Source organism: Stigmatopora argus, chromosome 2, assembly GCF_051989625.1.
Source record: "Stigmatopora argus isolate UIUO_Sarg chromosome 2, RoL_Sarg_1.0, whole genome shotgun sequence".
Taxonomy (NCBI): Eukaryota; Metazoa; Chordata; class Actinopteri; order Syngnathiformes; family Syngnathidae; genus Stigmatopora; species Stigmatopora argus.
This window is the reverse complement of record NC_135388.1, coordinates 23,102,351-23,126,170: the sequence shown is the minus strand read 5'-3', so window position 1 is coordinate 23,126,170 and position 23,820 is coordinate 23,102,351. Positions and strand designations below refer to the sequence as shown.

At 42.0% G+C, this 23,820-nt stretch overlaps 1 protein-coding gene across 7 annotated transcripts in view; it reads left to right on the top strand.

Annotated features, from left to right (window-relative positions):
* ano1a (anoctamin 1, calcium activated chloride channel a) overlaps positions 1-23,820 on the top strand; it is a 111,940-nt gene that overhangs the window by 83,220 nt on the left and 4,900 nt on the right. For all 7 annotated transcript variants that reach the window (XM_077594579.1, XM_077594588.1, XM_077594561.1 and 4 more), the window contains 8 exons: positions 703-774; positions 4,927-5,001; positions 13,125-13,326; positions 15,044-15,155; positions 15,461-15,518; positions 17,902-18,002; positions 18,267-18,433; positions 18,807-18,959. In XM_077594579.1, coding sequence (XP_077450705.1) covers positions 703-774; positions 4,927-5,001; positions 13,125-13,326; positions 15,044-15,155; positions 15,461-15,518; positions 17,902-18,002; positions 18,267-18,433; positions 18,807-18,959 — 940 coding nt within the window. The remainder of the gene's footprint in view (positions 1-702; positions 775-4,926; positions 5,002-13,124; positions 13,327-15,043; positions 15,156-15,460; positions 15,519-17,901; positions 18,003-18,266; positions 18,434-18,806; positions 18,960-23,820) is intronic.

Below are 23,820 nucleotides of genomic sequence, written 5' to 3'. Positions count from 1 at the left end.
CCGGGGAGAACATGCAAACTCCACACAGGTGGACCGACCTGGATTTGAACCCAGGACCCCAGAGCTGTGACGCTGACACGCTAACCACTCACGCCACCGAAGTTCTCATTTCCTATCGAGTTGGGAAAGGCGTAAACAGTCTGATGTGCTAATCACTCATGCCGCCAGGCAGCCCTTACAGAAACATGAAAATAGTTATTTATAGCACAGAGAAAATAGAGCATTGGTGTTCAAAACGCTTCTCAGTGGCCAAAGAGCGTGCAGGTTTTCATTCCAACTGATGAAAGGATACATTTTAACCAATCTGATGTCTTAAAACCTAACTCTTGTTTCAGAAGAAACCTAATTTGTTAACCTTTCTCTAATGGATCATTTGGAATAAAAGCTTGGCTACAGTACAGATTTGGGCAAAAATGAATGTGGCCCTACGCTGCCTCTTGTGAAAGAAGTGTTGATGATATGTCAATACTACCACATAGTCATGTAGGCAGTCTCAAAATTAAATGTTTTAACACAACTATATATTAAATAATGTTGTTTACCATGTTCTCCATTTTGATCGTTGATTGGTTGTTCTTTACATTTCTCTTCTCTTTTTATTATGCTTGGTGGTGTTTGTATGTGGCTATAGTTAAAATATATGTATTTTTAGACCTGTAGATCTTTTTCAGGGTTAACTTCCTAAAGCAACGTCTTTTCCAGGACAACAATCGAGCTGAATATGAGTTGCGTGTCATGCAAAAGGCAATGAGACGAGTGGATACAGACTCTAAGGTAAAATAAATGTTTAAATGTTTTCTTCTACTGATGACAGATTAAATAATACACTATACTCAACGAAGCCAAAAGCCTTATCTTCCTTATGGTCTTAAAACAGAGCTGGAGTATTCAATTTCACTTGAGAATCTGAAGGGAAAAGCCAAAAGTCCACCACCAATTCACTCGAGGTTACAGTTAAGTCAAACTCTAGCCCCTGGGCCAAATTTGGGCCATAGTTTTACTATATTTGGCCCCCAAGGCAATTTCAAATTAATATTCGAGCTGGCCCACCCGTATTACAAGGCGGCAGCGCTGTGATGCCACATTCACTGCTTATACTCCAAATCGCATGATGTTCTACTGTTGTTTTGGCGCATCAAACAATGCGACACAGGCATACACGCCCCCTCCTCTGTGCCAGGAGCGTCTGTGCCAGGAGCGTCTGTGCTAGCGGTCATGGATGTATTAAGAAGGTAGTGATTTGTTTTCGTGTACACATCTTCGGCTAAAACCCCCGGTGGACTCCGTATTCCCCTGTCATTGTGTTACCCTACCAAGAAATGGCGAAAAAAAGGCAGAAAATATAACTCTTTTGTGTGAGACGCAATATTTGTTTACATATGGAAAAGACAGACCATTTTGTCTTGTTTGTTGAGCGAACGTGTCAGTAGACAAAGAGAACAATATTATACGACACTAAGAAAACAAAACACCGGGACAAATATAAGGACATGGACATGACTCAAAGGAGCCAGAAGATAAAGGAAATGAAAAGAACTATGTTTTCACAGCAGAAAATGTTCACAAAAGCCACAACACAAAGTGAGGCTGCTGTAAAGGCAAGTTATATCGTGGCAGAAAAAAACATGGCCCAATAAGCCCCACCCTTTAATGAGGGAGAGTTTGTAAAAAAAATGCATGATGAAGTTTAGTGACCAAGTTGCCCAGAGAAGAAGCAAGCCTTTGCAAAAGTAAGCTAGAGCAGAAACACAATATCTGAGCGCACATGCGAACTTGCCACCAATCTACATGTCCAGTTGATGGAGGAGGGAAACATTTTTGTTTATTTTCCCTTGCTGTGGACGACAGCACTAACGCGTCTGAAACTGCGGAGCTTTCAGTCTCCATCCGTGCCGTGGACTCAAATCTCTGTGTTACAGAGGAGCTTTTGAGATTTAAATCCATTCTTGGCACAACCACAGAATAAATCTTTGAAGAGGTTTCTGTCAGTGAGATAAATCTGCCGTGAGATAAACTTGTGGGATTAACCACTGATGGTGTACCAGCGATGAGTGGTTAAAAAACAAAACAAAACAAACTGGTGGGCAGGATTCCTGAAAAGATACTTAAAGAGAACTGTTCGGGTGAACTGTCTGTTTATCGCTGCATTTTTCATCAGGAATCCTTGTGGTGTAAAGCACTAAAGATGGAGGATTTTGTCAGCAAAGTGACACAAGTTGTTAACTTCATTAGAGACAAATGTCTCAATCATCGCCAGTTTAAGTGTTTTCTGGAAGTGTGGTTCAGAACACTACCAATTTCGTCATACGCAGTCTCTGGGTGTGATGACAATTAGGCTTTTTGTTGTTGATGATGACGACAGGGCCTATGTCCGATTATGATTATGATATAGGTGCCGTATCACACAGAGCTGAGATGTTTAAGCCGCGGAAAAGTGCTAAACAATTTTTTTGAACTGCATGAAGAAATAGGTCAGTTTCTGGAAAGCAAAGGGTAGGGCATAGCAGAGCTCCGGGAGCGAAAGTTTCTGTGTGAGCTCGCCTTTCTCTGTGACATCTCATCCCACCTTGATGCCCTGAAGCTACAGCTGCATGCACAGGGACGTGCATCACAGATATGTATTCGTCAGTGAGAGCTTTTAAAACTATGATGTGCCTGTGGGAGAAGCACATGCTACAAGCGCATTTTAGCCATTTCACTTACTGCCAAACCATAAAAACGCAGATCTCTTCCGCTGTGTGTGCACAGTTTGCTGAAAAGCTCAGTGTGCTCAACGCTGAGTTTAGCTGGCGATTTGGCAACTTTGATGTCCAGAAACTTAGATTTGAACTTCTTAATAATCCCTTTGCAGCTGATGTGGAAAAAGCACCAACCAAGCTCCAAATTGAGCTGATTGAACTCCAGTGTAATGCAATGCTGAAATCAAAGTTTGATGCTATCGGGGCCGCACAGTTTCTGCAGTTCATCCCTGACACGATGCTTCAGCTCCACACCAAAGTTGGTCAATTGCTCTCCATGTTTTGTAGCGCTTACTTATGTGAGCAACTTTTCTCTTCAATGAAGATGACGGAAACATGTTGCAGGAGACGTCTGACTGACAAACACCTTTGTTCAATAATGAAGGTTTCCTTAGCTCAAACCCTGAGTCCAAGAAAAGATGCGGATAAAGTGGAGATGCAGTGACAGGCCAGGGGTTAACTTCTGCTGCCAATGCATGATGATCCACCAACAACTGCAAACTTTGACCCACCTGCTGGATATGATGAGCCACAATCTTAGCTTTTCGACCTCGGCTGAGTCCATATTGGCCATTGCGTTCTGTCTCAACGGGGAGGTGAGCACACAGCTGGAGTCAAAAGCACGGGGCTGGGTAAGAGGCAGTTTAAGGATCAAGGTGTATTGACCTGGGGAAGACCTCAGGTTGGGTCAAGGAAGCAACACAAAATCACTTGTTTCCAAAATGTGGACAGAGCAGTAAAATCCAGAAAGCAATAAGGTCATCGTGGCTCAGTTCCGTGACACACTGGCAGCAAACACTAACATAGAGCGATATGCTATATAGTTGAGGGCTAGGCAAATCACACATAGGTGTAGACATTTAGATGATTAACAGACAAGCAGGCAGGAACCCACCAAAATAAAACAGGAAAATACATAAATACATCACTTCAGTAATAGCAGGTCATTTTGTATTTTGCCCGACGTCCCACTAAACACTTTAATAGTGGACAGGTGGTAATGTAAATCCGTGTTTCTCTCAGCAATAAGAGAAAGAAGCTCCAAATAGTTTCCTTTGTATTTGGATCCAGTACTTTCATCGTGTCCCTGACATGAAACTTCCTGCTTGCCCCAAAAAATGACACATTCTATCAGTCTTTTCAAGATTTACCTATTTTTCTTCAGCTTTTCGTTGTGGAGTTCCATTTCCCTGAGCACTTTCTCGCTGAGCTGTAGCTCCACTCGACACTCTAGCTACGGGGTTGTCCGACCGTTCTTAATTATGTCCATCTTTTCTTGAAAAGTTCATCTTGAAAATGGCTTTGACAGTAAATTTGCACCCAAATCAATTTCTTCTCCTTCAGCCATTGTGGGTTGACAAAACCGCTATTAAATCAACACAACAATATATTTGCTTGTGCAACTCGCAACAGATACAGCTTGCTAGTGCTGGCTAGTACACTATCACTAGCCAATCATAGTTTCTGAAAGCGATGACGTATCCCTATCCCTGTGAGAAAGTCTTGGTTTCACCAACTCGAAATCTGATTGGTTAAAGCAACTGTTTTATCGACGCTTATTTTATGATGCAGGCCCTGCAGAACTGATTGTGAAGACCTCCAGGTAGATATCTGACCCTGGCAACAAATATTGGCTGAAATGTGATTGGTTAAATGCTTAAATATGAAAACACATCTGGAAGCAGCGCAACCAGGGGAAAAACAATGAAAGAAAGCTGACAGACAATTTGGAATTAAGTATTCATGGACAAAATATAATTAACATCAGTCTATGAATCAGATATTTTTTGGCCAGCAGAGAAGGCCATGCAGGCCCTGATGGTCCACCACTAGTGGGACATTATGTTTTGTTTCATTATTCATCACCTGATAGCTCCTCAGAGTGGGGATGACATTGCCCTGTCGCTATTTATATAGATATCCAACTTCATATTGAGATCTGATGTATCTAATATGTTTCTTAGAGCAAGCAGGTCAATGTGATTTTTTGTATTTAAAAAAAATCCAGTGTACTAAACCATGTGAAGTGTATAACATATTTGGTGTCTGGAATCATTATTCATAGTGCTTTTATGTGACTGTATTTTTTTGGATTGGATAACTTTATTCATCCCGTATTCGGGAAATTTCATTGTGATAGTAGCAAGAAAAGGCAAAGGTATTTACTGAATGTATTTTCTTTTTTCAGAATGAGAAAGTGAAACTGACATGTACTGACAGATTACCATTTTACTTGAATACTGCTGCTATGATGGCTTTCATGGTGAGTAATTGTCTCCTTAAATTTCATCCTTTAACAACCTATTTGCCAAAGCTTCTTTGGACAATATTCAGTCTATCATTTTCTAACAACGATTCAAATTTTAAAGCCATTTTGCATCGTACAGCTATGTATCATGGCTTCCAAATTAACAATCCCTGCAATATGTAGTGTAATTAGAAAGATTTCTCTTAATATGCCACCACATTTTTTTATTGTAGTAGTAGTATTTATACACTATCAGCATGTTCAGTGAAACCTCCAAATCAAAGGTGGCACCTATGATCTTCATAATCCGAAAATAAAATCATATATTGGGTCCTTATGGGAGTGTCACAACTCTTTCTACATTGCTCTTCTATAGTATAATGTTTTGAAATGTGTTAGGTTCATCCAATTGTAGGTTTATCCTTAGGTTTTTCCAATTCAGCTTTCAATAAAAAAGGCATCTGTAGTCACATCTCACCATTTAATTCTTGCAAGAAGAGAATACATCCGGCCGTTCGGCCGACCAAGATTATACTAAAGAGCGGCATTATGTCCTGCCCATTTAAGGCTTCAAATCAAAACAATTACAAGGTTATGGATTCCATTTGCGTAAGCAAGAAACAAAACAATTCTATAATCAAGCAAACCTAGCGTCATACTAGCGTCACAAATTAAAACAATATGCTTGATAGCCATCCGCTGACCCAACAACAATTTAAGCGTCCTTCACAGATCTTCATTGCGAACTCGCATCTGGGGAAAAGGTTGAGGTGTATCTTCCAGTACTCAGTCCTCGGAGCAAGGACTCGGTGTATTGTTTTATGTCTTTGCGAACTTGTATCTCTCGCTGGACCCAGCTGTCCTGGAGAGCGACCTTGGCGTAAGCGTTTGTCTTCGTTGAAAGCGATCAACACATATAACTATATTGTTTAATATAGTTACACATTTAGGATGAGCATTACTATTCCTAATAAGCAAATATATTGATTAATATAGTAAGCATGTATATTATAAGGCTTTATATTCATTGCAAAAACATTTATAATAATGATAACTCCAACATTCCCCCCTATATTATAAATTTGCACATGATCCCCTTAATAAAACTTCCTTTCAGCTTTATTCCATTAATTCCAAATGAACATATAGTAACATCCCAGAATGAACCCAACAAAATGTCTGTACTGATTATCCTCTAACTCAACTAGAACTGTCACAATAACGATTATTGTATGATTTAGTAATCATCGGATGGTAAAAACTATAATTCGGCCATTATAATAATCCACTTCTAAAAGCACTAATGGACGATATCCACTATGCCTAAAGAGAGGGGGGAACGCAACACGACGGCAAAAGAAACTAGCCCCAAGCACAATTGCATTTATTAATGCTATTACTTGGCTGTACTTTAAAGTATGTGGCCCAAACTTACTGGACTTAATGATTGTTCCACCCTAAAGGGTTCTTTAGGGCTCTTTAGCGAAAACCCAACTAGTGGTGACAAAAAGTATTTCTCTTTACCTGTTCCTGTCTTGTCCCTACTAGGTTGGGAATTTTGACTTGATTTTTATTCTTATGTTAAAAAGAAGTTGTCCACGGGTTGTTGCTTTTTTGGTGTGGCGACCTCGTGTTCGCCAAAACCAGGAAGTACTTCAGTCTGGATCTTAGGAAATACGTACAGTCATAAAATTTGGCACACGTTTCCAGTAGTCCCAAAAACCTTTCATTTGCGTTATGGGAAAATTGTAGAAAAATCTCAACAGCGCCCCCTCTAATGTTTAAAAGCTATGACATTTGGTGTGTCGATAGTTGGTGTGAAACTACACAAAAATGCCACAGGTTTCCTCAGTCGGCCATCTTAGTTGAACAAACTCGCCCTAGGGACTTTTGCCGATCCGCCTCAAAATTGATAGTTCTGTTGATGGGTTACATGAATGGATGTGGAGAAGATGAAAGGGGGAGGTTACTGTTTCAACGAGGGAGTTTCCCCTCTCAGGATGAGGCAGATTAATATGCCTTCAAGGGCTGCTTCTCCTCTCTCATATTTGGAGGCAAACCTGGCTTATCATCTTATCTCTTCTCTTTAACAACAATTATGTCCCTTGTGAATTGCTTCTTCTTGGGCATTCTTTCTCTAAAGTGCGCCGTGGCATTGTCATTTAAAATGGTAACAGCATTGTTTGTTACTTTTGTGGCGCCAGGACGAGTCGGAGGCAGGGTCTAACTAATACAGATCTTATGTTTGCAACAGCACATACAAACAACAGGAAGGAAGTGCCCCAATAAGTGTTTTCCATAGCTGTGTCTGGCTGGGACGGAAAAGCATGAATTAAGGTTCCTCGACACTGCTTTCAATAGTTGTCCTTATGTGGTGTAATATCCTCAAATACTGGAGTAGGGAGCAGAATCAATGATTGACCAATCTTGGGTTCTCGGGCATCAGGAGGTGATGACGGTGCCAATTGAGCTAGAGCATCAGTGACATGAATATTGGGTTCTAGTAGGAGTGATGAAGTGGAGTTTCCACGTTACTGAGTGGCTGGCTCACCTGAGCCAGCAGCTGTTTGAAATAAATAATCGGACATAGGCCTGGTAGTGCTTCTCCATAAGGTGCGTTTTCTCGGCAAAATACCTAAATAAGTGATAGTTACGGACTCGTAATTTGGCAAATCTTTTGTTAGTGCTGCTAAAGTTGTCAATGATGCTCACAGCTGATCTGGATTACAGATGCTATGTGCTATACATCTAGGTGACTTCCCAACCTGCCCAATAAAGATGGCCCAGGCCAGAGGGTCCACACACTTGTTCCATAATGGTCAGTTCTTACTCTCAGGAAGGTGACTGGAGAACCAGAAGTGATCACAAATGCCAGACGATTTAATTGGCCTGAGGAGAACATGCAAATTCCACACAGGTGGACTGACCTGGATTTGAACCAAGGTCCCCTACTGTGAGGCCGACGCACTAACCATACACCCACCGGGCCGCCTGAATCACAGACTAAGTGATAACATTTTACAAAAGCATATCATATGGATAATGTTGGTGTCAGCTTTCTTAAAAAGTTGGAAGAGTTCTTATTGGTTCAAATCAAGTTCAAACTCCATGATAAAGCGGCTCCCATTACTCAGAAAACACAGCACATGGATGCATCTTGGTCTCCATTCATATAGGATTAACTGAATGGTAAATATCTTACATTTACGACCCCTTGTGTCTAAACCAAACCAGGCGATTGAAAATCGGATGTTTCATCATCTCATCTCATTTTCTTCCGCTTTATCCAAAGTCGGGTCGGCAAGGAAGCGCAGACTTCCCTCTCCCCAGCCACTTTATCCAGCTCTTCCTGGAGTATCCCAAGGCATTCCTGGGCAAGCCGGGAGAAAGAGTCTCCACAGCGTGTTCGAGGTCGGCCCTGTGGCCTCCTCCCGGTGGGACGTGCCCAGAATACCTCCTGAGGGAGGTGTCCAGGGGGCAATCTGATCAGATGCCCGAGCCAACTCGTCTAGCTCCTCTCGATCCAGAGGAGCAATGGTTCTACTCCGAGCCCCTCCCGGATGACCGAGCTTGTCACCTTATCTCTAAGGGAGAGTCCGGACATCCTGCGGAGGAAACTCATTTCAGCCGCTTGTATCCGGGATATCGTTCTTTCAGTCAAGAACCACAACTCGTGATCATAGATGAAGGTGGGAATGTAGACCGTCCGGTAAATAGAGACCTTCGCCTTTTGGTTCAGCTCCTTCTTCACCACGACGGACCGGTGCAGATGCCGCACCGATCCGCCTGTCGATCTCCCGCTCCATTTTTCCCTCACTCATGAAAAAGACCCAAGATACTTAAACTCCTCCACCTGGGGAAGGACCTGGTCCCTGACCCGGAGAGGGCATGCCTTTTTCCGACTGCGGACCATGGTCTCAGATTTTGAGGTGCTGATTCATCCCGACCGCTTCACACTCGGTTGCGAATCGTTCCAGCAACAGTTGGAGATCATGGCCTGATGAAGCCAACAGAACCACATCATCTGCAAACAGCAGCAATGCAATACTGAGACCACCAAACCGGACCCCCTCAACGCCACAAGTGCGCCTAGATATTCTGTCCATAAAAGTGATGAACAGACTCGGTGACATAGGGCAGCCCTGGAAAGGCCAACCCCCACTGGAAACGGATCCGACTTACTGCCGGCTACGCTGACCAGACTCTGATTCCGGTCATAAAGGGACCAGACCCCACGTAACAGGGTTTCCGGAACCCCATACTCCTGGAGTACCCCCCACAAGACTGCCCGGGAGATATGGTCGAACGCCTTCTCCAAGGCCACAAAGCACATGAAGACTGGTTGGGCGAACTCCAATGACCCCTCGAGGACCCTGCTGAGAGTGTAGAGCTTATCCACTGTTCCACGGCCAGGACAAAAACCACACCGCTCCTCCTAAATCCGAGGTTCGACGTCCTGGCGGACCCTCCTTTCCAGTAACCCAGAATAGATCTTCCTGGGGAGGCTGAGGAGTGTGGAGGAACCACTGTACAAGAAAAATTGAGTCGCAATTCACAGAAAATAACCCAAAGAAGATGTGGTAGGGAATACGACACATTGCCAATAACAATGACAATAATTTGTCTGTTAACACAGATGCCTTACGAGCAGAGGAACTGAACCGTTTCTTTGCCCGCTTCGAGACTGACAAATCAGATTCAGTCTCAACACATCCACCAACCTTGCAGCAGTAGACTGAAGCTTTGGGAACAGGAAGTGAGACAGGTACTGAGGACTGTGAACACCAGGAAGGCCGCTGGCCCTGACAGAGTACCTGGGAAAGTGCTCAAAGCCTGTGCTGACCAGCTGACTGGGGTTTTCACAGAGATTTCCAATTGTTCCCTCCAAAAATCCATCATCCCCTCCTGCCTGAAATCTGCCACCATTATCCCTGTCCCTAAAAAGCCAACCATTGACAGCCTGAATGTTTACAGGCCTGTTGCACTTACGCCTGTGATCATGAAGTGCTTTGAAAAGTTGGTTGCCCGCTACATCAGGGACACAAATGTATAATAATAATATGAAATAAAATCCGGACAGACTGCTAAGAAAATCCATGCCAAGTCATTGCTCTAAATCAGGGGTCACCAAACTACGGCCAGATACGGCCCGCCGGCACATTTGGACCGGCCCTCTGAACAATACCAGAGACGCTATCGGATTTTTTTCCTATTTGGCCTTGAAGACTGGGACGTTTTAATCTTGTGTTTGGTTCATTGCACCCCTGCTGAGCCCACAAATCATCCCAGTGAAGCGGGGCTTCGCATTGCTTCTTTGGTGACACGCGCGGGGGGAGTGTTTCCCTTTGATGCACGCGGGCACAGTGATACCGAGACATTTGGACGATCGCAGGTGAGGGCGGAGCCCTGGGACCATCGCGGACTATTCAAGCATATAAAAACTGTGCAACCTGTTTGAGAACGGAATAATGGCGAAAAAGTTAGGTAAGAGACAAATTGATTCAGAATGCAGGGTATTTAACCTGGAGTGGACAAACAATTATTTTTTTGTTCAATGCAAAGAAAAGGCTGTTTGTCTCATTTGTCAAGAGACGGTGGCGGTATTCAAAGAATACAATCTTTGCCGACACTATGAATCCCGTCACAAAGACAAGTACGATAGCTTGCAAGGCCAAATACGAGCAGACAAACTCTCAAAGCGAAAAAGTGGACTAATATCTCAGCAGAACCAGGCATCCGTTCGGGCCAGCTTTCAGGTTGCTAAATTGATAGCAAGCAGCGGTAAGCCTTTCACTGACGGAGAGTTTGTTAAGAAATGTATGGATACTGTCGCGGAGGAGGTGTGTCCCGAGAAGAAAGATGGATTTAATGGCATAAATCTGTCGGTGAGTACAATGACCAGACGCGTTGAGGAAATCAGGAGTAATGTATATGCCCAGCTGCAGCAGAAGACGAAAGAATTTGACTTTTTTTCATTAGCACTGGATGAAAGCACGGACGTGCAAGACACAACGCAACTGCTCATTTTTATTCGTGGAGTTAGCGCAAACTTTGAGATTTGCGAGGATCTGGCAGCCCTCCAAAGTCTCAAAGGGACTACAACGGGAGAGGATATTTTTGACAAAGTGTGCCAAACCATGGAGAAGTTGGACCTGGACTGGTCAAAGCTAGCTAGCATCACGACTGACGGGGCTCCTAGCATGGTGGCCAAAACTCGCGGTCTAATAATGGGACGCATGAACTGGGAGTTGGAAAAAAGGGGTCTCACCGCCCCGCTACGAGTCCACTGCCGAATTCACCACCAAGCACTGTGCTGCAAAATTTTGACGTGGGATTCTGTAATGACGGTTGTGGTGTCGTGCATAAACTTCAGCGAAAAGGGAGAAGATTCTGCATGGCACAACAGAAAGTTAATGTTCCATGGCTTTTTTTCAATGAAGAACCCAGAGAGAGTTATTTAGTTATTATTTATTTCATAAATAGTGTTATTTATTTCCTGTTTTTTTCTGTGAAGAACTCAGAGAGGGTTATTTAGTTATTATGTATTTCATTAATAGTGTTATTATTTGTTTCCTTCCTTTTTTTCTGTAAAGAACCTGGAAAGGGTTATTTGGTTATGTGTGGCTTTCTGGAAAACAATAAAAAATTTAAGCTCCCCTACGATCGTCACACTTTTTCTGTTACAAACTGACACCGGCCCCCCATCAGAGAAGGGAAAAGTTATGTGGCCCTCACAGGAAAAAGTTTGGGGACCCCTGATCTAAATAGATACTGAGAGAAACAGATATGAACAGCTTCATGGTCAAATACTATTTAATGCAAAACTGAATACAGTAATACCTTGATATAAGCTTAATCTGTTCTGGTACTGAGCTTGTATGTCAATTTACTCGTATCTCAAATCAAATTTTCCCATAGAAAAAAACTTTAATACAAATTAATCAATTCCCACTGTCTGAAAAAACACTAAAACAGGAAATTACAATAGAAAACATCTTTTTATTTGTTCTAATTCACCACAAACTAACAAACAAATACCTATCTAGTGGTAATGACCTTCAATGTTAAAATGTAACATAATTCAGTAAGGAGGAGGGAGAGAAAAGGATGAGAGAGAGAGAAAGCTCGTAACATAACATTAACTTTAAATTTAACTTAACTGAACTTAGATTACTATGCACACACTTTAAGTTTTAATCTTACATGACCCTAAATTTATACCTTCTTGTGCGATAACCAAGGCAAAGATGTTAATGTATTCCACCGCGACTTTCAAGTCGGAACTTCCTGTTTCTCCATGCCTCAGAACCGAGTGTATCCCAGTTTGTTTTTGTTTTTTATAAATTATCGAACCAGCCACGACTCGCTCTGAAGGGTGGTGCCTTTTTCAGATGCTTGGTTTGCTTCATGTAGTCCATGTAGATTCCCCTGGCTTTTTTGCAGATTGACTCGGTCATGCTATCTCCAGTAAAAAAGGCAACCCGTCTGGTCCGGTGCTCGTAGATATCTTCATGCAAGGGAGATGGGGCGAGAAAGACAGAGTGATGCTGTCCTCATTGCTTTCAAGTCCATGTAGATTCCCCTGGCTTTTTTGCAGATCGACTCGGTCATGCTATCTCCAGTAAAAAAGGCAACCCGTCTGGTCCGGTGCTCGTAGATATCTTCACGCAAGGGAGATGGGGCAATAAAGACAGAGTGATGCAGTTCTCATTAGCAGCTTCTCTCATAATCGGCCACCGGGACGGCAGCATCGGGAACCATCTTGTATCTAAAATGTGTCTTGTATTTTCAAGGGAAAAATTTGCTTGAAATTTTCCTCGTACCTCAAATTTCTCGTATGTTGGGACACTCGTATGTCAAGGAATTACTGTACGTGCTTTTTTGCATTGACTCCAGTGAAATAAATGTTTTCTCTTAAAAGAATAAAACCGACAAACCTTTCTTTCTTTGAAGCTCATTTATTATGGCCATGAGCATTGTGAAAATGAAAATAAAACCAATGAAAAAATATGGGTAAAATATAGCGTTTAAGCTGTCCAAAATTTGTCAGATAAACAGTGAGCTGTGAACTCAAAATTATTTTTGGCTTTTGTCCGAAGATATCAAACTGGTTTTGTCCTCTTTCTCTTTACTTATAGATCACAGTGACATTCGTCATTGTCTTTGGGGTTGTCCTCTACAGGATTAGTATCAAGACAGCCTTAGAAATCAGCACCTCTGCCGGAGCAGGGTATAATGTTCGAGCTACCGTCAAAACCACAGCTGCCATAATCAACCTCATTGTTATCATCATCTTGGATGAAATCTATGGCGCAATTGCACGCTGGCTCACAAAACTTGGTAAAAAAAGAAATATATACATATATATACAGTTGTGGTCAAAAGTTTTACATACACTTGTGAAGAACATAATGTCATGGCTCTCTTGAGTTTCCAATTATTTCTACAACTCTGATTTTTCTCTGATAAAGTGATTGGAACAGATACTTTGTCACAAAAACATTCATGAAGTTTGGTTCTTTTATGACTTTATTAAGGGTGAACAGAAAAAAAAGTGATCAAATCTGCTGGGTCAAAAATATACACACAGCAGCGCTAATATATGGTAACATGTCCCTTGGCCATTTTCACTTCAATTAGGCGCTTTTGGTAGCCATCCACAAGCTTCTGGTTGAATCTTTGACCACTCCTCTTGACAGAATTGGTGCAGTTAAGTTAAATTTGATGGCTTTCTGACATGGACTTGTTTCTTCAGCATTGTCCACAAGTTCTCAATGGGGTTTAAGTCAGGACTTTGGAAAGGCCATTTGAAAACCTTAATTCTAGCCTGATTTAGCCATTCCATTACCACTTTTGATGTGAGTTTGGGGTCATTGTCCTGTTGGAACACCCAACTGTGCCCAAGACCCAATCATCGGGCTGATGACTTTAGGTTATCTTGAAGAATTTGAAGGTAATCTTCCTTCTTCATTATCCCATTTACTCTCTGTAAAGCACCAGTTCCATTGGCAGCAAAACAGCCCCACAACATAATACCACCCCCACCGTGCTTGACAGTAGGCATGGTGTACTTGGGGTTAAAGGCCTCACCTTTTCTCCTCCAAATATTTTTATTGCTGGGCATTTTGGCCAAACAGCTCGATTTTTGTTACGTCTGACCACAGAGTTTTCCTACAGAAGGTCTTATCTTTGTCCATGTGATCAGCAGCAAACTTCAGTCGAGCCGTAAGGTGCCGTTTTTGGAGCAAGGGCTTCCTTCTTGACACCTGTGTTCCAGCAGCTTCTAATTCTTGCCAGATCTGCTTTTTGGTGATTCTCGGTTGAATCTTCACCCTTCTGACCAATTTTCTCTCAGCAGCAGGTGATAGCTTGCGTTTTCTTCCTGATCGTGGCAGTGACAAAACAGTGCCATACACTTTATACTTACAAACAATTGTTTGCACTGTTGCTTTTGGGACCCGCAGCTGCTTTGAAATGGCTCCAAGTGACTTTCCTGACTTTCCCATTGTAGCGTTTGTGGGCGTTTGCATCCAATGAGCCCTATTTAAATGGCCTCAGAGAAGTCACCAGCTGGAGTCACTCATAATCACTCACAAGAAGTTAAGAGGCCATGCTATGAAGCTCATTTCACTGACACAACTTTCTAAGTCACCAAAATTGCTAATTCGTTTTGTTGTATGTATATTTTTGACCCAGCAGATTTGATCACTTTTTCTGTTAACCCATAATAAAGTCATAAAAGAACCAAACTTCATGAATGTTTTTTGTGACAAAGAAGTATCTGTTCCAATCACTCTATCAGAGAAAAATCAGAGTAGTAGAAATAACTGGAAACTCAAGAGGGCCATGACATTATGTTCTTCACAAGTGTATGTAAACTTTTGACCACAACTGTATATACATATTATTGATATTATTGACATCTGTGTGAACACAGATATTTTCTTATTCTTTCTCTAATGGAATTTTTTCAAAGGAGAAAAAAAGCCACATTCACTTGATGTTACAAAGTTGTCTTCAAATTTTTTACACTTTTTTTACACTTACTCTTTTGCAGAGGTTCCAAAAACTGACAAGAGCTTTGAAGAGCGGCTTATCATCAAGACATTCATTTTAAAATTTGTCAACGCTTTCACTCCTATTGTCTATTTGGCATTTTTCAGGGGGAGGTAAGAAATCATGTACATATACACACACACAAACATATATATATATATATATATATATATATATATATATATATATATATATATATATATGTATGTGTGTATATATATATATATATATATGTGTGTGTATATATATATACATACATATATACACATATACATATATATATGTATATATATACATATAGTATACACATACATATATATATATATATATAAACACATACATACATACACATAAACATATATAAATATATATATATATATATATATTATATAAACATATGAAATGTTTTGTTTCATAGGCTTGTTGGGCGGCCAGGAAACTACTTGTATGTTGTAGGATCATATAGAATGGAAGAGGTAACTTTGCTTTTATATACACATTAATACCTTGAAATACGAGCCTAATGCGTTCCGGGACCGAGCTCGTATGTCAATTTACTTGTATCTCAAATGAATAACTAATTAATTTGTTCGCACCGAAAACACAGAAAAAACAAGACATTACAATGGAAAAAACATCTTTGTATTGGTTCTAATTCACCACCTACTCACAGAGTATTAGAGAGAGAGATAGAGAGAGAGAGAGAGAGAGAGAGAGAGAGAGAGAGAGAGAGAGAGCGAGAGAGAGAGGGAGAGAGGGAGAGAGAGAGAAGAGAGAGAGAAGAGAGAGAGAAGAGAGAGAGAAGAGAGAGAGAAGAGAGAGAGAAGAGAGAGAAGAGAGAGAGAAGAGAGAGAGGAGAGAGAGGAGAGAGAGGAGAGAGAGAGAGGAGAGAGAGGAGAGAGAGAGAGGAGAGAGAGAGAGAGAGAGACGGACATGCTCGTAACATAACATAAACTTAAAATCTAACTTAAATTAACTTAATTTACTATACACACACTTAAAAATAAGTTGTAATCTCACGTTACACTAAATTTAAACCTTCTTGTGCAATAATCGAGGCAAATATGTTAATCTATTCCACCGCAGCTTTCAAGGCGGAACTTTTTGGTTCTCCATGCCTCAGAACCGAGTGTTCGTTTCGTCCAGTTATTAGTTTTTTTAATTATCAAACCAGCACAGACTCGCTTTGAAGGTTGCTTTTCTTTCAAGTCCATGTAGATTCCCCTGGCTTTTTCGCATATTGTCGACTTGGTCATGCTATCTCCCGCTAACTGATTATCTTTTATCCATATTAAAAGAAGGCTATCCATCTAGTTATGAATTTCACTGCGCAGCTTGGAAATTAAGGGCGACCCGGTGACGCGAGTGGTTAGCGCGTCGGCCTCACAGCTCTGGGGTCCTGGGTTCGAATCCCGGTCACGTCCACCTGTTTGCATGTTGCCTGCGTGGGTTTCCTCCGGATACTCCGGTTTCATCCCACATTCCAAAAACATGCAAGGTAGGCTGATAGGACACTCTAAATTGCCCCTTGGTATGGGTGTGAGTGTGCATGGTTGTCCCTCTCCTTGTGCCCTGCGATCGGCTGGCCACCGATTCAGGCTGTCCTCCGCCTCTGGCCCGGAGACAGCTGGGATTGGCTCCAGCGACCCTAAAGATAAAGCGGTTCAGAAAATGATATGAGATGAGCTTGGAAATTATGCTTAGTCCTTTGGAAGGCTTGATATCCTTCTGCTTAAGGATGGTACATATCGTCGAAGTACTCCTCTCGTATTGGCGAGCCAGCTCAGTCACTCGTACAGCACTCTCATGTTTTTCGATTATTTCGTGCTTAATATGTCATCATTAAAATGTCATACGCTTTTCCTTCTCACTACTCTTCATTGCACCGGCTTGCTGTTTTCACCCTTAATTATGCACTGATTAACGCAAAGAACATGTAAAAAATGCAACATGTATGCCCAGTGCTCGTAGATATCTTTACGCGAGGGAGATGCGGCGAGAAAGACAGTGCGCTGTTATCATAAGCAGCCTTTCGCGGACTCGGCCACCAGGCTGTCTCGTATGCTCGTATCTCAAATTTGTCTCGTATCTAAAGGCAAATATTTGCTTGGAATTTTCCTCGTGTCTCAAATTTCTCTATGTTGGGGCACTCATATGTCAAGGTATTACTGTATATTAAAATGTATTTTCATTTTTAAATTGGTGGCCAAGTCCGGTCCTGGGCGAGCCCCTATCCGGTGTGATTTCCATACCTCCCCCCACCAACACACCTGAATCAAATAATCTGGATCGGTATCAAGCCTCTGGACAGCTTGGTGACTCAGGTGTTGTAGAGGAGGGAGATATGGAAAACAGACTGGATAGGGGCTCTCGAGGACCGGACTTGGCCACCCCTGTATTAGAAGATAACCCAGGGTACGAGTGGCTAGTGTGTCGTCCTCAGAGTTCTGGGGTGGAAGGTTCGAACCCAGGTCGGCCCTCACTGTGTGGAGTTTGCATGTTTTCCCTAGGATTTTGTGGGTTTTTCTGGGTACTCCGGTTTCCTCCCACATCCCAAAAACATGCGAATTAGGCTGTTTGAACACTCTTTATTGCCTCCACGTATGAGTGTTAGCGTGAATGGTTCATCCTTTCCTTGTGCACTGCTATTGGCTGGCCACTGATCCAGGGTCTCCCCGCCTGGTGGCCATAGTTAAATGGGATAGGCTCCAGCACCCCCTTCACCCCCTGTGAGGATAAGCGGTTTAGAAAACGAATGAATGAATATTCTCTTCAAGTGAAGTAATGTTTTAAAATATTGGTTAGTACGTAACACATTCAACACAGTATTGAGAGAGACTTCATGTTCTGCTTTTTCAGTGTGCCCATGCAGGCTGCCTAATGGAGTTATGCATCCAGTTATGTATTACGATGCTGGGCAAGCAGCTCATCCAAAACAATCTATTTGAGATTGCCAAACCGTAAGTGCTCAAACTTTGATCTGCTTTGAAATTTTAAATTGTAAAGGCTGACTTAAAATCAATCACAAAAAGGATTTGTGCAATTTTACCTACGACAAAACTCAATTTTCTTGTCAAAATCTGGTTCTGTATGTCAGACTTGGCGTGAGTCCGATATAATCCAGGGGTGCTGCGCTTGGGAAACCAATTTATAGGCTTGTGGAAACCGAACTCTGATGTAGCAGGGGAACAACAGTCATTTTATTTTTGTACATTTGCCAATAGAAAGCTGAAAAAAATGCTGCGTAAGAAAACCTCTGAGCTGGACAAAAACCAACAAGAGGAGCTGGACAAAAACCAACAAGAGGAGCTGATCAAAACCTTGCAACAACATGAGAAAGACCACTTCCTTGGCACTTTTGTTGGTCTTAACCCAGAGTACATGGAAATGAGTGAGTTTTTTTCTTAACTTTACTATATACTGTTAAACATGACATTATACTGCAGGGGTGCTCAAACTTTCTTTGCTAAAGATCTATTTTATAAGAGCCCACCTGTACCTTTTTTCCTGGGATGCCAACAATGGTCAGCAGTTGTCTGTGATCAGGGGTGCTCACACTTTTTCAGCATACAAGCTACTAAACAAATAATGATCATGAATTGGAATGGTAAATGTATAAATCATTTGCCCTGTTGATGAAAGATTGTATGAATTTCTCAGACTTGATAAATGAATGTTCTTCATATGTTTAATATCGGCAATAATCTTTGTAGGTTTCAAAACTTTTCTACTATTAAACAATTAACCTTCTTGTGTTTCTCTAGTCATCCAATTTGGGATGGTGACTCTTTTTGTAGCCTCATTTCCCCTTGCTCCACTTTTTGCTCTTCTGAATAATATCATTGAAATACGCCTCGATGCCAAAAAGTTTGTAATGGAATTCCGACGACCTAATGCAGTCAGAGCCAAAAACATTGGTAAGTCATCTTTTTGGGACAAAATCTTTGATTATAATTGTGACTATGATTAGATAATCTACCTTTTCTTCATTTTCTTTGGAGAAAAATGACCTGTGTTATTAAGCCCAAATGACTAAATCTCTCATCTGATGCTACATGAACACACCATAACACTGTAAATTTCAATTACCAAGTGAGTTGCGGGAGGATTGAGTATACTTATTGTGTTTTCTCAAATCAAGACACAACATTATGACTACCGTATTTTCACGACTATAAGGCGCACCGCATTATAAGGCGCACCCTCAATGAATGACACTTTTTCCCTATATATAAGGCGCACCGCTCCGCATTACACTGGTCTACGGCACATCATTATACGGGTATACAGTGGAGGCAGGGGTTACGTTATACATCCACTAGATGGTGCTGCGCTAAAGGGAATGTCAACAAAACAGTCAGATAGGTCAGCCAAACTTTATTAATACCTAGATCACTAATCAGATTTCTGACAAGCCTGAAAGCTCGGACAACAGTTGAGACATCCACTGGGAATGACGGCGAACATAGAATTAATGTGCTAGATCGAGCTCAACTGAAATGAAACGCCGTTTTATATATCTCAGCATTCACCGCGCACCGGAAATAGAGTCGGGGGCTGCTTGCCGTAGTTGCGAGAGCTGTTGCGGCTCAATATTGATCCATATATAATATATATATATATATATATATATATATATATATATATATATATATATATATATATACAGTTCGCAGACTAGCTTTGAATGCTCTGTTGACGCCAATCTAAAGGCTGGAGTTCTTGTGTCAATCCACCCGGAATGACGGCGAGCACCACATTAGTGTGCTTGCGTCATACTGGGTGTATTGACAAAAGAACTACATCTCCCGCATGAACCGGCCACGGGGGGAAATGAAGTCGCAGGCTGCTTACCGTAGTTGCGAGAGGATGGTGTACCCTATCGACTGATTTATTTTATTTTATCATGATAACAATTTTAATATTGGTCCATATATAAGGCGCACTGGGTTATAAGGCGCCCTGCCTATTTTGCAGAAAAAAATTATAACTTTTAAGGGCGCCTTATAGTCGTGAAAATACGGTACTTACAGAATCTAATAAAAAAATACCAGAGGGTCTGTAGGCATTACACTGAAAAGAGACAGTTTTAAAATGGAAATATGGTTCCCACTAGTGGTAATATCTACGTTTTATTAAATTTATTTTCATATTTCTGTATTGATTTATCTTAGCTCACAAATGTGCACTTCTGTTACGGACGGGGATGGAGGACCCCAAAGCAGGCGAGGGTGCGAGTCTGGTTCGTTCAAATCTTTATTTCGATCGTCCGCGAGGCGGGCGAGCACAAGAGGTGATGGCGCAGGCGGGTCTATAGCCGTAGCGGGAAGGTCGGTTGCCGTGGAGTCCGTGTGGCGTGTACTGGTTCGAAGGCGTAGTCGTTGTCCGTGGTCCGTGATCTGTGGTCGTTGTCCGTGGTGCGTGATCCGTGGTCGTTGTCCTTGGTCCGTGATCCGTGGTCGTTGTCCTTGGTCCGTGATCCGTGGTCGTGGGGGGCAGAGCGTGGTCGGAATCCTGGGTGTAAACAAGAGGTCGAGTATCAATAAGACAGGCAAGGAAAACGCGAGAGGGTACCTCACAGTATTCTGTTTTGACGATCAGGCAGCATGGTCATGTTTGGTGGCCTTAAATCATACCTGTGAACCTCAGCCGATAACTGCCCTTATAAATGATTATGATTCCCCTTACAAACCCCCAAAAAACCTTACAAACACCGTACGAGTCGTACCTTGTTTGTAAGGTTTTTTGGGGGTTTGTAAGGGGAATCATAATCATTTATAAGGGCAGTTATCGACAAAGGTTGACAGGTATGTTAAATACTCCTTGTAGGGTAATGACTCGCACCTGGCAGCACTCGAGTCATTAGGGGCTTGACCTGTGATTGGGTGACAGGCGCAACCAGCCACCAGTCTAGTCTGGGGCCTGACAACTTCAGAGTTTACATACTTAAGTTATGTTTGAAGAAGGTGCTATTGTAAGCAGACCTACGAGTGCTTGAAGTAGGGTGCTGCTGGGGCTTAGTGTCCCCATGTTGAAGACGATGTGACTCTCACTATATTCAGCAAAAAATTGCCACTCTTTACGGGCAATAAGTTTAAATTTAAACGGTTTATAGGGATTAAATTCAGTCCTAACAATTATACAGATTTCGAGTGTCCCAACATGCGATAAATTTGAGATACAAGGAACATTCCGAGCAGTTTTTTTACTTCAGATACGAGACAAATTTGAGATACGAGCATAAGAGATGGTTCCCGATGCGACCCTCCAGGGGGCCGAGTATGCGAGAGGCTGCTTATGAGAACAGCATCGCTTTGTCTTTCTCGCCGCATCTCCCTCGCATAAAGATATTGATAGGCACACCAATAGACATTATCAAATGCACGCACAAATAAAGAGAAAAGACAATCTTCTGGATTTTTTCTTGCAAGGAGAAAGCAAACAGGTGAGGTCAAGTCCCCGCTTCGTTCTGGCGTCACACGCTTCTTTTCTTGTCTATTAATAATTTTATTATTAAATTATTAAATTTAATCCTTCAAGGACCGTAGTTACAATGGACGTCTCAACTCTCAAGGGAAGGGTGGGAAACAGAACTGAGACGTCAATATAGTCAAAACAAATGGAGGTTTGAAAGTCATATGCAGCTCAAGGTGTTTTGAATCTTCTTTGTTTAGTCCACTCCAAGCAGTCCAGTCCACTCCAAGCAGTCCAAGGTCCAAGGCGTTTTGATGTTTAGTCTTCCTAAAGTTCTCAGAAGCAAAGCATTTACTTTGTTGCAAACAACAATATTATAATAATAATATGAAACTAAGTTTAATAGTAAAGCAAAGCATAGTCTTCATTGCAAGCAAATATATAATAATGTAGAACTATTAATCCTACGAGCACTGGGCCGTACAGGTTGCATTTTTACTAGAGGTTGCGTGACCGAGTCGACAATCTGCGAAAATCCAGCGGAATCTACATGGACTTGAAAGCAAAGCAAGCATTTAAATAAGACAACAGCGGAACCCTTCCAAGTGAGTCGTGGATGGTTAGATAATATTAAAAAACGAACTAAGATACATTCGGTTCTGAGGCATGGAGATGCAGTAAGTTCCGACTCGAAAACCGCGATGGAATACATTAATATATTTGCTTCGGTTATCGCACAAGAAGGTTTAAATTTAGTGTAACATAAGATTAAAACTTATATTTCAGCGTGTATAGTAATCTAAGTTAAATTAAGTTAAATTTAAAGTTTATGTTATCTTATGAGTGCATTGCTGTCCGTCAAGTGTCTCTTCTGTCCTTTCTCGCTCTCATCCGCACACTCCACACGCGGTAAGAAGCTACCGTCTGTCTGTACTGAGTAATGTGACATTTTACTCTTGAGGATCATAACCACTAGATAGGTATTTGTTATTTTGTGAGTAGGTGGTGAATTTGAACAAATAAAAAGGTGTTTTTCCATTGTTATATCCTGTTTTTGGTGTTTTTTTCCGAGCGTGGGAACGGATTAATTTGTATTTAGTTATTTTCTATTGGAAAAATGATTTGAGATACGAGTAATGACATAAGAGTTCGGTCCCGGAACGCATTAAGATGTTATCTCAAGGTATTACTGTAGTAAGGATTCAAAACCACACCCTTTAAACTATCTAATAAATCAGTCCACTTCGTGCAGAACCATAGGCAATGACTTAATAAGGGTTCAATCACCAGTGGGTTCTGACTTTCTTGTGTGGAGTTTGCATATTCCTCTTGTGCTTGCGTGGATTTTTTTCTAGGTACATAGTAGGCTGGTTGAGACACTCTAAATTGTCCCTAGGTATGAGTGTAGGCAAAAATGATTGTTCTTCTCAATGTGCCCTGCGATTGGCTGGCAACAGATTCAAGTTGCCACCATCACGTGCTGCCCACAGTCGGCTATGGTAGTTTCCAGCAATCCTTTGAGGATAAGTGGTGCGGAAATGAATTGTTTGGATGTGTACTAGAGTCTCATCTCATCTCATTTTCTGAACCGCTTTATCCTCATTAGGGTTGCGGGGGGTGCTGGAGCCAATCCCAGCTGTCTCCAGGCCAGAAGCGGGGGACACCCGGAATCGGTGGCCACCCGGGCACAAGGAGACGGAGTGTCCAATCAGCCTACCTTGCAATTTTTTGGAATGTGGGAGGAAACCGGAGTACCTGGAGGAAACACACACAGGCCCGGGGAGAACATGCAAACTCCACACAGATGGACATAACCTGGATTTAAATCCAGGACCCCAGAGCTGTGAGGCCGACACGCTAACCACTCGCATACTGGAATATACCTTTCAAATATAGTCAAGATATTTTATGACCTGGGCGACCCGGTGCCTGAATGGTTAGCGCGACAGCTCACAGTTCTGGAGTCCTGGGTTTTAGTCCAGTTCGGTCCACCTGTGTAAGGTTTGCATGTTCCTGCGTGGGTTTTCTCCGGTTACTCCGGTTTCCTCCCACATTCCAAAAACATGGATGGTAGGCTGGTTGGAGTGAGCGTGACTGGTTGTTTGTCTCCTCGGTCAAATTACAGTGAGCCTACCATGCATGTTTTTGGGGGGTGGGAGGAAACTGGATTACCTGGAAAAATTTCACGCAGGCCTCAGAAGAACATGCAAATTCAAACCCTCGATCTCTGAATTGTGAGGCCAACGCACTAAACATTTGCCCACAGAACCGCCACAATATCCATTTCATGTGTAAATATCTAGAAGACATTCCATCTCGTCATCACTCCATTTCGAACCTGACTCATGTAAACCGATGTCATGG